The sequence below is a fragment of the Bos javanicus genome, chromosome 26, assembly GCF_032452875.1.
Source record: "Bos javanicus breed banteng chromosome 26, ARS-OSU_banteng_1.0, whole genome shotgun sequence".
Taxonomy (NCBI): Eukaryota; Metazoa; Chordata; class Mammalia; order Artiodactyla; family Bovidae; genus Bos; species Bos javanicus.
Window position 1 is genome coordinate 13308697 of NC_083893.1, and position 16386 is coordinate 13325082.

General features: G+C 43.7%; 1 protein-coding gene across 1 annotated transcript; it reads right to left on the reverse strand.

The window, feature by feature from the left end:
- Positions 1-9927: 9927 nt before the first annotated feature.
- PPP1R3C (protein phosphatase 1 regulatory subunit 3C) lies at positions 9928-14960 on the reverse strand. The gene is made up of 2 exons (XM_061402789.1): positions 14724-14960; positions 9928-12394 (listed from the first exon to the last, which is right to left on the reverse strand). The coding sequence occupies exons 1-2, from the start codon at positions 14735-14737 to the stop codon at positions 11452-11454; spliced, it is 957 nt and encodes a 318-aa protein (XP_061258773.1). The 5' UTR covers positions 14738-14960; the 3' UTR covers positions 9928-11451.
- Positions 14961-16386: the final 1426 nt, after the last annotated feature.

Here is a 16386-nt window from a genome sequence, read left to right on the forward strand (position 1 = left end):
TGCCTTAGACATTTAAAACAATGTGTACATACAGAGTCCTAAGTTGCTAATTCCCTCAAGATCAAAAAAGTTGTTGTTAACTTCCAGGAGCTACAGCCCTGCAGGCGCTCTGTCCACTTCACAGCAGCCCTAACAGTAAAGTCAGCAGTGCAACCCTTTCCTCTCCTGGTGTCTGGTCAGGAGTCTTCAAGGAGCCCCCTGCTTCTTTAGGACATGCTGTTTGTCTGCAAAAGAGTCTGAGACCAAAGTTGTCCACTTTGTCTGCAATATCACCCGAGGACAGGGTCCCTGCTCCCCACTCAAGGCAAACTTGTAAAACTCTACAGAGATTGGCACCAATCCATGGCCCTGTGAGCTCCTCTTTTTGACCCCCTGTATCTGACAGCATCCTGCCCCACTCCACCTTCTAAGAAATGAGTTCGAGGGCAGATGAAACAAAGAATCAGAGCAGGGAAGGACACAGGAGCAAAGATGGGTAGAAAAGATGTGGCTGGGTTGCCCTGTCACGGAGCACACAGCTGAGCTCTCTCTGCAGCAGGCACACAGGAAAAGAGCAGAGAATAAACATCAGAAGGACGGTTCTAGTTCTTCTTAAGGAACTAAAGAACTGGAATGTGAAAAAGTGGAGTTAAAGGCTTCCAAGATTCACAGGGCCCAGGGCAAGGATGCAGTTGGAGGCCCCAGCCCGGCCAGTTCCCTTCTCTTGCCATCCTGACTTTGTCCTGCCACACTGGGGACCTCATCTTTATGCAGTGGACACTCCAGCCCACAAGCCTTGTCCACGTGAACTTCCCCACCCCATCCAGACAGCCACCTCTCAGGACCACGGGTATCACCACCACCCTCAGGAAGACTCACTCAGAGAGAGGCCAGCAGAGCAGGGCCCTGGAGGTGGGTTCGGGTGGGGACGCCGTTCCAGGCTCCAGAGGCACCATGAGCATAGTCTAGAAGGGAGATGAGCAGAGGTTCCAGGTGGGCACACCCCCTTGGCCTCAGGGATTGCTCACTGTATGGGAAGAGCTACAGTCAGAAGAGGGTCAGAGAAGGACCTTCCAAAGTGCAGGGGCTGAGGGCAGAGGGGCCAAGGCAGTATAATGCACTTGTTAGTAGAGAACGAGAAAGTATAACTGGGGCAAGTGGACAGGAGTTGGAAGGAAGAATGTGCCCTAGAGAACTTGCTTCCCTTCTCCACAAATTTGTATGTCCAGCTCTAAACTCATCTGCATCACCAATTATCCATAAAATAACGGTGGATGCACTGTCACCTCTAACTCAGTATGTGCAAAAACATAATCTTCCTCCCGTACTTCACAAAACCTCCATTGAGCCAGGGGGACCATCATTTTCACATGTCCTGATAGGCTAAAAGAGCAGAATCACCTTCTCTGTCCTCTTCACCTTCCCCAGTACTTGGTTTATCTCTGTCTCAGGCCCCTTAGCTAAAATCTAATAATTATTATATATAGGTAAAAATGAAACCTTTTTTTGATGAGAGGTAAGACTTTGGAAATTGGAAAAACAAAATGAGCTTTTGAGAAATGAGAGAATTTATCTTCCTAGCAGATCTTAAATCACAGCCATCCAGTACTCACATCTACCTGCAATGGCCTCAAGAGCATAATGACAACTTGAATGGCATTAAATAACTTACTTCCAATATAAGGCCCTAAGAAGAAAAACTATTTTATGATGATGACAGTGGTCGTGAAAAGAGTTTAAATGTATACACAGACAGACCTCCTTGGTGGTCCAGTGGTTAAGACTCCGGACTTCTAACAAAGGGGTTATAGGGTCTATCCCTGGTTGCAGAACTAAGATCCCCCATGCCACGTGCTGGCCAAAAAATAAAAACAAAAAGCACACAGAACGTTTGTTGTCTGCTACCAACGTGGTTCAGACAGTAAAGAATCTGTCTGCAATGTGGGAGATGTGTGTTCAGTCCCTGAGTTGGGAAGATTCCCTGGAGAAGGGAATGGCTACCCACTCCAGTGTTCTTGCCTGGAGAATTCCGTGGACAGAAGAGCCTGGCAGGCTGCAGTCCATGGGGTCACAGAGAGTTAGACATGACTGAGCGACTAATGTGAAGTGAAGTTGCTCAGTCATGTCCTACTCTTTGTGACCCCATGGACTGCAGCCTATCAGGCTCCTCCGTCCATGGGATTTTCCAGGCAAGAGTGCTGCAGTGGATTGCCATTTCCTTCTCCAGGGGATCTTCCCGACCCAGGAATTGAACCTGGGTCTCCCGCATTGCAGGCAGACACTTTACCATCTGAGCCACCAGGGAGCGACTAACACATTTACTTTTTTTATCAACACAGTTAGGGATTCCCTGGTGGCTCCATCAATTCAGAGACTGCCTGCAATGCAGGAGACCCAGGTTTGATCCTCGGGTTGGGAAGATTCCCTGGAGAAGGGAGTGGCAATCCAATCCAGTATTCTTGCCTGGGAAATCCCATGGACAGAGGAGCCTGGCCAGCTACAGTCCATGGGGCTGCAAGAGTCCAACACAACTTAGCAACCAAAGCAACACCACCAACAACATGGTTACTTTGGGAATTCATTTCCATTTTTCTCAGTTGCCAGCCAAGACTTGGGTAGCAAAAAAGCAGCAGTTCCCGTTATATGCTAGGGTTGATGCCATGTGACCTAATGGTCAGCGTCCGAAGGAGAGGGTGTGTATCACAAATCCCCAGGCAGATGTAAGAACAAGCAGTTTATAGAGTATTAACTAGGGTATATCCAAAGATTAATTTTGAAAGTTGCATCATCCAACAGTGTACATACTGAACATTTAAGTCTGTGTTTGTCTCAGGTTACAGCCATTTTTAGTTACTGTGAATCTAGTCAGCATTATAAATGGCCAGAATGAAATATCTGCTGGAGGAGCAGGTATAATAAGCATGTGACTCACCAGCTCCTCTAACTCAGTGGACCCATATGAGTAAGAAGCTGTTAACACCTAGATCCAGTAACAGCGCCTCCAGTAAAGGAGCTCTGAGAAGTTGGAACCAAATAGCCAGGAGTCCCCGTGGGTATCTTAATGACTGTATCCTTCCGTGATACGCAAAGCACCTGTATTTTTTGTTGCTGTAATGGCAAATTCAGCCTGATCATTGTTTCCAAGCACACTGAAACTAGATGATGATATATTATAGTCGGAACTGATCCCAAGATGGGAGGTGCCTCTCTCTGCCAGGGTTTGACAAACTCTTAATGTAGGTAAATAAGGACTGGGAGACTGTGCTAGGAATCAGAAAGGCACAGCAATGTAGGTGCCTGTAGTTGTAGGTGGCGGTACCAGCAAGAGTGCCATGTAGAATGTTAAGGGAGGGTGTTTGCCAGGTTAAATAGGATCAGCCTTTTTGTCACCTAGAACCCCAGGTAGAAGCATGAATAACCTAGAAAATGCTATGCTATGCTAAGTCACTTCAGTTGTGTCCGACTCTGTGCGACCCCATAGACGGCAGCCCACCAGGCTCCCCCGTCCCTGGGATTCTCCAGGCAAGAACACTGGAGTGGGTAGCCATTTCCTTCTCCAATGCATGAAAGTGAAAAGTGAAAGTGAAAAGTGAAAGTGAAAAGTGAAAGTGAAGTCGCTCGGTCGTGTCCGACTCTTAGCGACCCCATGGATTGCAGTCTAACAGACTCCTCCATCCATGGGATTTTCCAAGCAAGAGTACTGGAGTGGGGTGCCATTGCCTTCTCTGAGAAAATAGCTGGTCCTTAATAAAAACATCCAAGGATTCAGTTTTTATTTTCATTTCTGCAGCAGCAATGAAGACACAAAGAAAACTTCCACTCAATTGGACACCATCTGGCATCTCAAAAGTGTAGGGGGGAAAAAAAGGTATAAAGAGGGTCCTTTATCATGAATTCAAACCACATACTAAAGGGCCTGGGAAAACATCACTTTCAAAACCCAGATATTGCCAACTTATTACTCTTAAGGGTTACATAGGGACGAGATCATCAGTAACCTCCACCAAAAAACTTTGAAAAGAAAATAAAAAAGAGAGAGACAGAGGGGAAGAGGGAGGGGAAGAAAAGGGGAGAGAGGAGGAAGGAGTGGGGTGGAGAGGAGGAGAGGGAGAGAGGAAGAGAGAGAGAGGGGACCACTGAGATGAAAGCCACGGTACCTTTTGTAACCTAATCCTGGAAGTGCCATATCACGATTTCTGCTATATTCTATTGGTCACAGAGCAACTCGAGTATAATATGGAAGGAGACTATAGTTTCAGAGAAGGCAATGGCACCCCACTCCAGTACTCTTGCCTGGGAAATCCCATGGATGGAAGAGCCTGGTAGGCTGCAGTCCATGGGGTGCTAGGAGTCGGACACGACTGAGCGACTTCACTTTCACTTTTCACTTTCATGCATTGGAGAAGGAAATGGCTACCCACTCCAGTGTTCTTGCCTGGAGAATCCCAGGGACGGGAAGCCTGGTGGGCTGCCGTCTATGGGGTCGCACCGAGTCGGACACGACTGAAGCGACTTAGCAGTAGCAGACTATGGTTTAGGGCTCCCCTGGTGGCTCAGACGGTAAGGACTCTGCCTGCAACGTGGAGACCTGGGTTGGATCCCTGGGAGGAGACTACCCTAGAGTGAAACCCAGAAGGTGGAGCTTTCTGGGGATGGCTTGTAGGCTATCACAGTCTTATATACAATAACCGACTGCTAAATTCTCCACTTATTCTAATAATTCACTAGTAGAGTCTTTTGGCTCTTCTATTCAGACAAACATATTAGCTGCAAATAATATACTTTCTTTCCTTCCAATTTCATTTTTACTTCTTTCTTACTTTACTTCACTGGCTCAGATTTCTGGCGCAGTGTTTGAAAGAGGTGGTGATAGAGGATCAAATCTTAAAAGTCATGTCAACCTTTACCTGAGTGTGAAGTTTGTGGTAGATTTTAATTGTTCTTATTTTTAGTCAATATCATTTTTTCAAATTAAAGGAAGTAAAAGTGTTAGTCTCTCAGTTGTATCTGATGACTCCATGAACTGTAGCCTGCCAGGCTTCTCTGTCCATGGAATTCTCCAGGCAAGAATACTGGAGTGGGCAGCCATTTCTTCCTCCAGGGGATCTTTGCGACCCAGGGAAGTTTCCCTTTATTCCTAGTTTGAGTAGTGGTAGTAGTTGCTGTTTTTATTAATGGTATAAAATTTCTAAACATTTTTTGGTGTCTATTATTTGATCATGTTTTTCTTCCTTTAATCTATTTATGTGGCAAATTATAGTAGTTGATGTTCTAGTGTTGAACCAATCTTGCCTTCTTAGAATATCCTCAACCTGATTATAATACATTACCTTTTTATATATTTTGGATTAATTTTTAATAATTTATTGTTTATAAAATTTTCCGTCTGAAGTGAAGTTGATATTCTTTCCTATAACTGTCTTTATAAAGTTTCAGTGTCAAAGTTATGGTAACTTAACATATGTCAGGGAATGTTCCTTCATTTTTTATATATACTGCAGAATATTTTAAATAAGATTAGAAATATTTGATTCCTGAATGTTTGATGCAACCCACCTGCAAAAGATATCTAGGCCTTGTATTTTACTTATAAATGGATTTTAAACTACTAATCTTAAATATTTATAGGACTGGCCAGATTTTGTATTTCTGAGATTATTTTGAAATAACACATTTTTCTAGAAATGCATCTGTTTTATCTGTTTTAAGATTTATTAGTATAAAATTGTTCCTAATGGCTTTATATTAATTTTTAGTTATGTATTTGCTATGTATGCTTATGACATTTTTTAAATCCCAAATTTTTTAGCATTCTCATTTTTATCTTCACGCATCTTGTCAAAAATTTGTCTTTTTATTTCACTGGATGTGAATTCATGTTTGATGAAAATTCTGTGGGCTTATGTTTGAAGATACACTCTTACACAGAGCACTTACATTTGCTTCTAATAAGAATCTGTGGGTACTGCAACCAGAAGCCATTTTTAAATAGATTTTCTGCTTGAGGTTTTTCAGAACACAGGAATGTGAATTCAGATTGCAAATCCATGTGAGGACCAGACTGTGGTTACGAATTTTAAGAGGAGGTTTTTTCCCCCTCTACCCAGAGATTGAGGCATCTTTCTTAGTTGAATTTCTTTGCAAGAGGGTTTTATCCTTTTCTTACCCAAGGTCTATCTTTTCTTGGTTCTGGCTATGCTATTCACTGTGACCCCATCATCACCTTAATCTGCATCTTCCATCCTCAAAGCAGCCATAGATGTCAAAAAAAGCAGTGTTGGTCACCTAAGGATTAACAAGTGACTTCAGGACAGGTGCCAGCCATTTACCTTCCTAGAGTTCTGCTTTTGCTTTTTGTTTAGAGGACTAAGGAAGTTATTCCCTGGTGGCTCAAATAGTAAAGAATCTGCCTGTGATGCAGGAGACCATGGTTCTGACCCTTGGGTCGGGAAGACCCTCTGGAGAAGGGAATGGCTACCCACTCCAGTATTCTTGCCTGAAGAATTCTATGGACAGAGGAGTCTGGTGGGCTACAGTCCATGGGGTCACAAAGAATGGGACATGACGGAACGACTAACTCACTTTACTTTCTTCCCAGTTCAGCAGTGCTTTGATAACACAGAAAATATTTTATCTAGCACTTCTGAGCGTTTTGTACTGGGAGAGTTTTGGTGGGGAATAATCTAGACTTTATATTTATTTTTCACATTTTCAAAGCCATTTTCAGCCATGTTGCACAGAGTATAACTTTGGGTCTCCTATGAAGCACGTTTTTAGGTATTAGAACAATCTCTAAAATGCTTCTGGAGGACAACGGTGAAATAGCTTTCTATCCAGGCTAGGATCCTGGTTATATTTTTCCATTTTTACAATAACAAAGTATGATTATTCCCTATCCTTAGATTTCTAGAAGAGATTTACATAGGATGAGCACTGAACTGTATAAGGTTAAGAGAGAAGAGCTGGCAGTAGACTAATGCTCTGGATGAGAACAACTAGAAAAGTTGTATAAAATACAACAACTAAAAGTTTGAAAGCATTGAGCTACTGCTGAGACAATCAGGGACTTGAAATAAGGAGAAACTATACAGAGAGAATCAAAGATAAGATATATTATCACTTTTGAATATGATAGAGTAGCTTGAGGCAGACAAGTACTCACATGAAGATGAATAAGACAATCTAGGGAGAAATACCAACAAATTGTTTAAAAGCACTGGAAAGTTACTAAAACAACCAGACTTTATGGCTAAGTTGAACTGACACACTGCAGCTGTTTGTACCTGGATGTATTTGCTGATTCTGGACAAGAAAATGAAAACCTGAACTTTGCTTTGGAAGAATACCAATGACATTGACAGATGGCTTCAAGAAGCTGGAAAAAAAAAAGAAAATGTGAGTTCAGACTACGTCAATATTCTGGTGAGAGGGTGTGTAGAAGACCGAATCTGACACTCAGCTCATTTTCCACTCAAGGTATTTGTCAAATTTCAAAGCTGCCAAGGGCAGGAGGCTAAAAGGCTTACCAGAAAAACACAGTGGAGATTTTGACAATATAGGGGTGCTGAGGAATCTAAAATAATTGTTCAAATGAACTTATTTACAAAACAGAAATAGAGTCACAGATGTAATAAACAAACTTATGGTTACCAGGGGGGTAAGGGGTGGGGAGGGATAACTGGGAGATTGGGACTGACATACGCACACAATAGTGTGTAAAATATTAGAGATAACGAATAAGGACCTAGGGGCTTCCCCAATGCTTAGTGGCAAAGAATCCACCTGCCAATGCAGGAGATTCAGGTTTGATCCCTGGGTTGGAAACGTCCCCTGGAAAAAGAAATTGCGTCTGATTCTAGTATTCTTGCCTGAAGAAATCCCATGAACAGTGGAGCCTGGTGGGCTACAGTCCAAAGGATCACAAATAATCAGATGTGACTGAGTACACGCACAATAAGGACTACTGGATAGCACAGGAAACTCTACTCAATACTCTCTAATGAACTGTACTGAAAAAGAACCCAAAAAAGAGTGGATACATGTATAACTGATTCACTTTGCTGTACAGCAGAAACTAACACAGCAGTGTAAATAAACTACGCTCCAATAAATTAAATTAAATTAAATTAAATTCTTTAATTTAACTAAAAAAAGAAAGGGGGTTGCTAGGAAAGGAGGGTCTTCAGGGAAGACTTCAAGAAAGAAATGTGAAGCAAAACACTAGGCAGAAAGTCACTGCCCTCAATAATAAAAACTTTGATTTAAAAAAGAAAAGTAATAAAAATACTAAAAAACAAAACAAAAAATCACTGTCCAACCTAGAAGTCACTGTTCCAGGCCGACTCAACCTGCCACAGGACCTCAAACAAGTCACTTCCCCTCTCTGAATCTGAATTTCTCTTCTAAAGGCGGACATTTGCATCCTACAGTTTTCAAGGTCCCCGTCAGACTGATATTTAACTTTTCTGCATCCTATGGTAAGAGAGTGGTCTTCACCTAACCAGTAGAGAGCCAGAGGAAACAAAATGTGGGTGATGAACTCCAGTGCTTACAGAGGTAGAGGGACAGCATGAGAGAATGAAGGAGGGGTGACAAGAAAAAAGCAGGTAAAGCCCACCCAACGGAGGCAGCTGCACTCAACTCCAGGTGACGGTCACTGTAAGGAAAGACCTTGCAACGTTTTGAGCTAAAAGGAAATTCAGATTTTGTTTTAATGTAGCCTGCTGATGGCCTGCTCTTGGCAATAAATTCTCTTAAAAAAAAAAAAAGAAACAAAAAATCAACCTGTGTCCAAAAAAAATCTGCAGTCATTTTCAGAGATACTATACCCTTCTGCTGCTGTGGCTGCTAAGTCGCTTCAGTCGTGTCCAACTCTGTGCGACCCCATAGACGGCCTCCTACAAGGCTTCCCCGTCCCTGGGATTCTCCACGAAAGAACACTGGAGTGGGTTGCCATTTCCTTCTCCAAGGCATGAAAGTGAAAAGTGAAAGTGAAGTTGCTCAGTCGTGTCCGACTCTTAGCGACCTCGTGGACTGCAGCCCACCAGGCTCCTCCGTCCATGGGATTTTCCAGGCAAGAGAACTGGAGTGGGGTGTCATATATCCTTCTACTTCTCTGTATATTCATTCTATTAATTTTTGAGAGTTTGATGTTAAAACTCCAACTAAAACTCTTAATTAATCAACTTCAAGAATAACTATAATATATAGTGGAACTATATGTAAATTTGTTCTATAGTTTCCAAGTCTCCTGTAAATGTGTTATCATACTTTCATAATTTAAAACATTCTTTAGAAGAGGAAAAAATGTCTGCAGCCAGATACAGTCTGTAAGCCTATAGTTCACAACTTCTGATGAAGAAAATGTTATGATAGAATTTGTTTTTCATCATTCGGCCTTTCTAGAAGGTTGGTTATTCCCCCTTAAGAGACACTGTGCAGAAGCCCTTTCTGGAGTTTTAGGCAAGAACTGGAACTAAGACTTTGTTTCCTGGACCTGCTGCTTCCCACCCCGAGGAGCTGAGCCTCCCCTCAGTCTGGGACTGATGCCCGCTGCCTGCGACACACACCCTCCCTGCAGCTCCAAGCTTTGCCCTTTCACAAAGGAGCTGGAACTCAGGAGACAGTAGCTGCTCCAGCCCTTCCCACACCATCCCCTCCCCGACTTCAAGCCAAGAAACGGCCCCCAAGATAAAACTGAGAGTGCGTGATGAGCAGACAGCACAGATGGGGACAGTCCCAGCAGCCCAAGTCTCTGCCCCTAGAGCCCAGCCCCAATGGTCAATAGGTAGAAATTCTCACTAATGAGACTGGGACCTTGTGAATACCTTCAGGCGGATCCAATTCCTGGTCCAAACTAACCTTGCTCAGTTAAACAAAACAGGAGCATCTCAGTTGATGGTTTCTTATTTAACTAACTGGGACTTTGAGAAAGCAAACATTCTCAGATCTTATATCAAACACTTTTATTTTTAAAGTGAGAAGTTCACAGAGGATAGCTACAGAAGAGTGAAATATTTAGACTAGAAAAATTGTGGGTGCTAGCCAAACCTCAAATACTGTCAGAGCAGAGTTATTCCAATAGATTTTCCAGCATGGCATATCACACGTGTTAAAATTAACTGCATTCTCAGAACACCTTTCAACGGATGTACACGATGATAGAAGGGAACATTGAGAGGCTCCTGTTCTGAAGACCTTACAGAATGGATTTATGCACAGTCCAAAACAAAGTATATTACAACACACCCAAAACAATTCACAGCCATTAAAAAAAAATGTTGACTTTCAAGAAATTGGTAGGAAGACGTAAAATAACAAGAAGAATATAGGCAAGAAATGGCTACTTTTATGTGCAAGATACTGGATTCTTGAATTGAGAATCAGTGTCAGTCTTCACTTCCAATATCACATCAATAAAGTGTGGCAGAGAAATGAGTCACCTTCAATATGAAGGATGCGAGTTGTGTATACTGACAACACTCTTGAAGATACAACAGTGTCGCAGGAGGAATGCCAGCAAACACAGGGGACCTTCTGATGAGGTCAGACACTCATGAGTTATCAGATGACCCTTCAGATACTTGCGTTAGGCAACTACAACATTCTGGTTTATCACGACACTTGCAGAGAGTGATCCTTGACATGACATAGAGTCCCTACCAGTTGCTGGCCAACGATGATGGCATGGTTTTTTTGGATTAGGCAGCATCTACACTGAGAACCCAAGCATAATACCTGGGCCACAGGGAAGGTCACTTATCCCACTAGGACTGCAAAGCCAGATGTGCTTAAGCTTTCCCTAAATCATGTTTTTTGATGAGTCACGTTTGAACAGAAAGGCTTCGTATAAAATCTGATTCTCCAGAGTTATAATTCACCTTTCCCCAATAACCACCCAATACCCCTAAAGTTTGTTTGGGTTCTTCTCCCCGAGAATACCTAGAATGGGTCTTTTTCTTCCCCCTACAAATTACTTCCCCAGGAGAAACCTGTAAAACCAACTTAAAAAACCAAAATAACCTTCATTTTCTCACCAACAGTTAAGTATCAGACCTCCTGCTCCTACTCTGACCTGAGCTGCAGGACCCTGTGTGTATACTTTTCAGACATTCCTCATACCATTAACACAGCTTTCCATCACCATCCACTGTCCTTCCTCAACCTTTCCTTGCCCAAGATGAAAGCCAGTGAATTGAGAGGGAAGGACAAAAGGGTATAGACAGAATATTACTTTTATAAAAATAGGGTTCCAGGCTGTAACTTGATCCTCCACAGCAACACTGGGCAGTGTCATCCATACAAACCCTCCACACTAAATTCTCAAGGGGCTATCTTTTTTTGTAGCCAGGTCTCAAAAGCTCCAACCTAAACCTACTGAAGGAAAGTAGCAACGCCTTCCTAAGATTGAGCAACACAGACCTAGAATTACATGGGGGCGTAAGGTCAAGACCGGTCACCAGGTTGCTTCATTCATCGGTAAGAGGCCAAGTTCTCCATCCTCCCCCAGCTCTGCCATTCTGGGAAGAGCCCACTGGCCAGCCTTGGGCTGCCAAAGACTGTCGACTCCAGCTCGGCCTTGGGGGGTGGCGCCTGGTGGAAGGCACAGTCCTGGGCTGCCATCTGCGTCTGCACCCCGTCAGGCTTCCACTGTACATGGACGATTCTGTAATTCTGACCCTCGTTGTTGTCCCAGAAGACCTGCCCATTAGCATGGTAGGCGACACAGAACTCAATTTTCTCCTTTGTGGGGATGACGGAGGGTAGGTCAATGGCAAACGAGAAGGTGTCACTCTCTGAGCCGCCGTACACATTTTTCATGTAGGCACAGTCCACATCGTTGTAGCTCTGCCAGGAGTCAAAAGTGATCCGGATCTGAACCTTCTTCTCAAAGCTCATGTTCTTCACCTTCACAGTCCCCGTCACTGTTCGCTCCTGCAAAGAGCAGTTCTCCAGGCAGACAGAGTTCTTCTGGAAGTGGTTCCGAAAACTTAAGTAGTCAGCTGAAGGCTGAGGGAAATCCAGAATCAGGTTCTTCTCCTCATGGAGCTTTAAGCCCGAGGAGATATCATTCAGGTCCAAGAGGTCAAACTGGAGATCCCACACGGGCTCCTCTGGAAGGTCTGAGAAGACGTGGATGGCAGTGAGGGAGAGGCCCTTAGAGTCCGCAAACACCACCCGCTTCTTGGCTTGGTTGTGTGAAGGCTTCCAGTCATCCTGTGCTCTGGCTTCCTGTTTTATGTTGAGACACGACTTCAGGGGCTTTAATTTGTTCACAAAATTTCTTCGTTGGAAGTCATCATAAGGGCTCAGGAAGCTCTTCAGAGGTGGGGAATGAGCCAAGCAGAGCCTCACAGCGACATCCACAGGCATGACCGAACTTGTCAGAGGCCGTGGATCTAAGACCTGGATCATTCTGGAATAGAAAGAAGAGGGGTTATCATCTGCACCTGGAATGCACTTTCCCTGGTCCCAAGTATGTCTGCACTATTTTTGTTGGCTATTACAGCCAGCGCAGTGCTCTCACATGAAGTAAAGGAATGAAGGCTTAGGTGATAAGAGCTGCATCTTATGTTTGGCATTACCCTTGACTGGCTATAGGCCATGGGTTAAAACTCTTGGTGTCCCAGTGTCTCCATCTGAGAAATAAAAGATTTGGATGGGATCAACTCTAATACAGCTCTAAAACCCCTTGCTCTGTTCTGGAGCACCAGTTCTTAAACCTGTCTGTTTTCAGGCAGGTTCCTTACTGTCTGAGCCACCACAGAAGCCCCCTCCATGGCCTATCGGGTTGGATTTCTTCCTTTTTCTGCAATGCAGAATCCTTGGACTTAGAGCCCTTAATGCAGAACCCCTGGGGATGGGGACAAGAATGTATATATGTTCTTAAAGCTTCCCAGGTAAGCTAATGACCAGACAGGTTCTAGAATCAAAGTTCCAGACCGCACTCCCTCAACTGCTTTGATGATTTTGCTATTGAATTAATTACACTTCTCTGGAACCATAATCCATTTTAAAAGAAAGAATAAAAACAGCAAAGGGTTTTGAGAGCAAAAGACTAGAAAGAGTAAATTAGAGGATTCTCTCTGCACTTTCACTACCATGCTTTTCCTCATTTTACACAAATAACCCACTCAAGTGCAAGGCAGCCATTTATGAATTAAAAAAAAAAAAAAACTTTACATAATCTGTATTTCACACAAAAAGACATCCATGTCAAGTCCACATTTAAGTGGGAAAAGCTGATGATCTGAAAATTATTGTCATTATTTGGTCACTCAGTCATGTCAGACTCTTTTGTGATCCCATGGACTATAGCCCACCAGGCTCCTCTTTCCATGGGATTTTCCAGGCAAGAATACTGGAGTGGTTTGCCATTTCCTTCTCCAGGGAATCTTCACAACCCTGGGATCGAACCCATGTCTCCTGCATTGCAGGCAGATTCTTTACCGCTGAGTCACTGGTAAAGCCAAACCTGAAAATAGGGTAATTTCAATATATGTGTTATATATATATATATAAAACATATATAATAATATTTATAAAACACATATGTAATGTATGTGTTTTATATATATATAAAACACATATATATGAACTTATAAATGTTGAAAAGTCTAATAGGAAGCACAACAAAAAGTTAACAATTATCTTCGGGTGATAGGTGATCTATTTTTGCCTTTGTACTTTTTTGGTATTTTCAAATGTTCTGGCAATGGATATTTATAACCAGAAAGATAATAAAGCTATTTAAAATTTAAACATAACTATGCCCATAAATATTAAACCATGAAGTGTCCATCAAGAAAGATATTTTTTCTGGCCTTTAGCCCTGAGTATACATTGCCAAACTTATGGACATTTTTCCCCTATCCTAGCCTTCAGATAAGAAGTGTGTGTATACTGTATGTGACATTTCTCATTCTTGCTTTAGTAACTGTCTTCCCAGCAGCTCTAAGCACATAGGCAAATGGTCATTATCATAAGATGGATAATAAAAGAACATTCTGAGAATTCATTTTATTAGCCCTAGGATTTTTCTGGGAGACCTACAAACTTAGAACAAACAAATGAGAGAGAAAGCTATATTTATTGGTCTAATAATAAACAGGCAGAAATTTTAGAGAAGTCTTCTAAGTTATGTCTAAAGAAGCTATTTAAGTAGTTTTTAGGGTGGTTTTTGTTTGTTTGGGGGTTTGTTCTGTATTTTCACATTTTGCACTTATAGAAAGATAGTTTCAGGATATGGCGATTTCCCTGGAATGTTAAGTCTGGCCCAAGAGTTTAAAAATAATCATTTGCTCAAAATCTGAGACTAGCTTTGCTATGGCAAACCGTCAGAAGAAGGAGAGGACCAAGGAAAGTCAACATCGTCCATCGTTAGTTTTTCCCAAAGCTCAACTACCCAACCAGCAATCTGAGTGCTCTTCCCACGAGTCCTTGAGACATCTGTGCGGGACCAAGAGATACGGTTAGAATCCACGAGGGAATCAGAACTAAAGCTGACTCACGCTAAAACAGTTTCTGGTTTAAGATGCCGTTTACCGAAATCAGCTCTGCCTAAGATGCTCAGAGCAAATCTTCACACCTCTAAGGCCTCCCCGGCTCCAGATTCAAGTCAGCAGCTTGTCAACCCGCCCTCCTCTGGGGTCTCCGGGGCGGGCATGACAGCAGGAAAACGCATCCCAGCCTCCCGACAGCTGCGCGCTCCCTGAGCTCCGTCGGAGAATCTTCAGGGAACCTACCTGGTGCAGCTCATCAGGCAAAGGGGCGGCGGCACTCCGCGGTTTGCGAGAGTTCACACCCGTCTCCCGGTAGTCCCCGTGTGGCCGCAGCTCCTCCAGATCTCGGGTGCGGCCCCCGGGAGGCCGCTTAACTGCTCGGGACCACGTGAGCCGACTGCCAGGGCCAATCGCCGGGCCGCGGGCTCGACAGCGCAACCAACCAGCGCTCAGCTGGGGCGCGAGCCCTTGCCCGGGACGTGACTGCCGTGGTGCAGGGTTCGCTGGGCGCTGCGGGCGCTCTGGGACCCCGGGCCAGCTGGCCAGGGTAGAGTAACGGGAACCCCGGGCGAGAAGGCGTGGAGGCAATCGCGTAGCGCCAAGTAGCGGGTGCAGGCCAGGAGGGAAAGCAGCAAACCTCCTCCCGCGCCGAGCGCCAACACAGCGGGGCTGCAGGGAGGAGGTGTCTTTCACTCGCGAGGCTTCTGTATACAGTTATCTGAGCGCAGGACACTGTGGATCGTCCCGGGGACGCGTGGAGGGGCGGCGGTGGGGGAATGGGATGTCTGTGCGCGCTTATATTTATATTTTTGAAATGTTTATCTTGTTCATTGCTTGGTGCATTGACTCATCTCCCTTTCCTTGCCCTGAGCAATCAGAAGTTGACTGCATATTTTGGGGTTAGGGTGAACCCACAAATGCACCACACAATACATTCCTTCTCTAACTAATATTGTTAATAAACCGTGTTAGTCAGTATTAATCGCTTCAGCCCTGTCCGACTCTTTAAGATCCCATGGACTGTAGCCCACCAGGCTCCTCTGTCCTTGGGATTTCCCAGGCAAGAATACTGGGGTGGGTTGCCATGGCTTTCTCCAGGGGATCTTCCTGATCCTGGGATTGAACCCTGGTCTCCTGCTTTGCAGGCAGATTCTTTACCATCTGAGCCACCGGCAGTCCCTGTTAGCCCTATTATAAGACAATGAGGCAGCATTTCATTAAAAGGCACTTTATATTTCAATCTATTCTTCAGCTTTTTCTCCCTGGAAGAGAAAACTAAAGCCAGAAATGAAAAGGCCTCTTTTGCTCATGTGGTGGGTCAGCCCGCAGAGCCAGTGGTCAACCCAAATCCCTCCACTCGGTTCTGACGTCCTCTGGCAGTGATGTGAAAACCAAAATGTTAAACTATCACACTGTAAGTTTCATGACTCTCCCAGGCCAGTTACTCTCAGCGAGGTTTCATAATTTTGTTTAGTTTGGGGAGTTTTTAGACCATCAGTTACAACCATAAAATTAAATTTCTAAGTTGAGTAGGAATTGTTTATATAAAATCCATGGCCTTGCTCTGCTCTCAATTTAGTTATCCAGTAGTCCATTAAAATGTAGAGAATATACAATGTAAAATGTACAAAAATCCCTGTGTCTTTAAAATCACTGAGGAGCAGCAGCCAAGTGTTAAAATGGTGTGGTTAAAGAAAAAGAAACTATCACTGGGGCAGTTATTTATCCCTTGGGCTTGATTTTTTAAAGGAAACATCCAACTAAAAGCAGATCTTCTAGTTTCTCAGCCCAGCCAAAACTAGCTGAAGGGGTACAGTTTGGGTTTGACACTTCCAAATCTAGACAAGTTTGAGCTTCAACTCCCTCATCAGTAAAATGGAGATAGTGAAATTGCTCTGAGGATTAA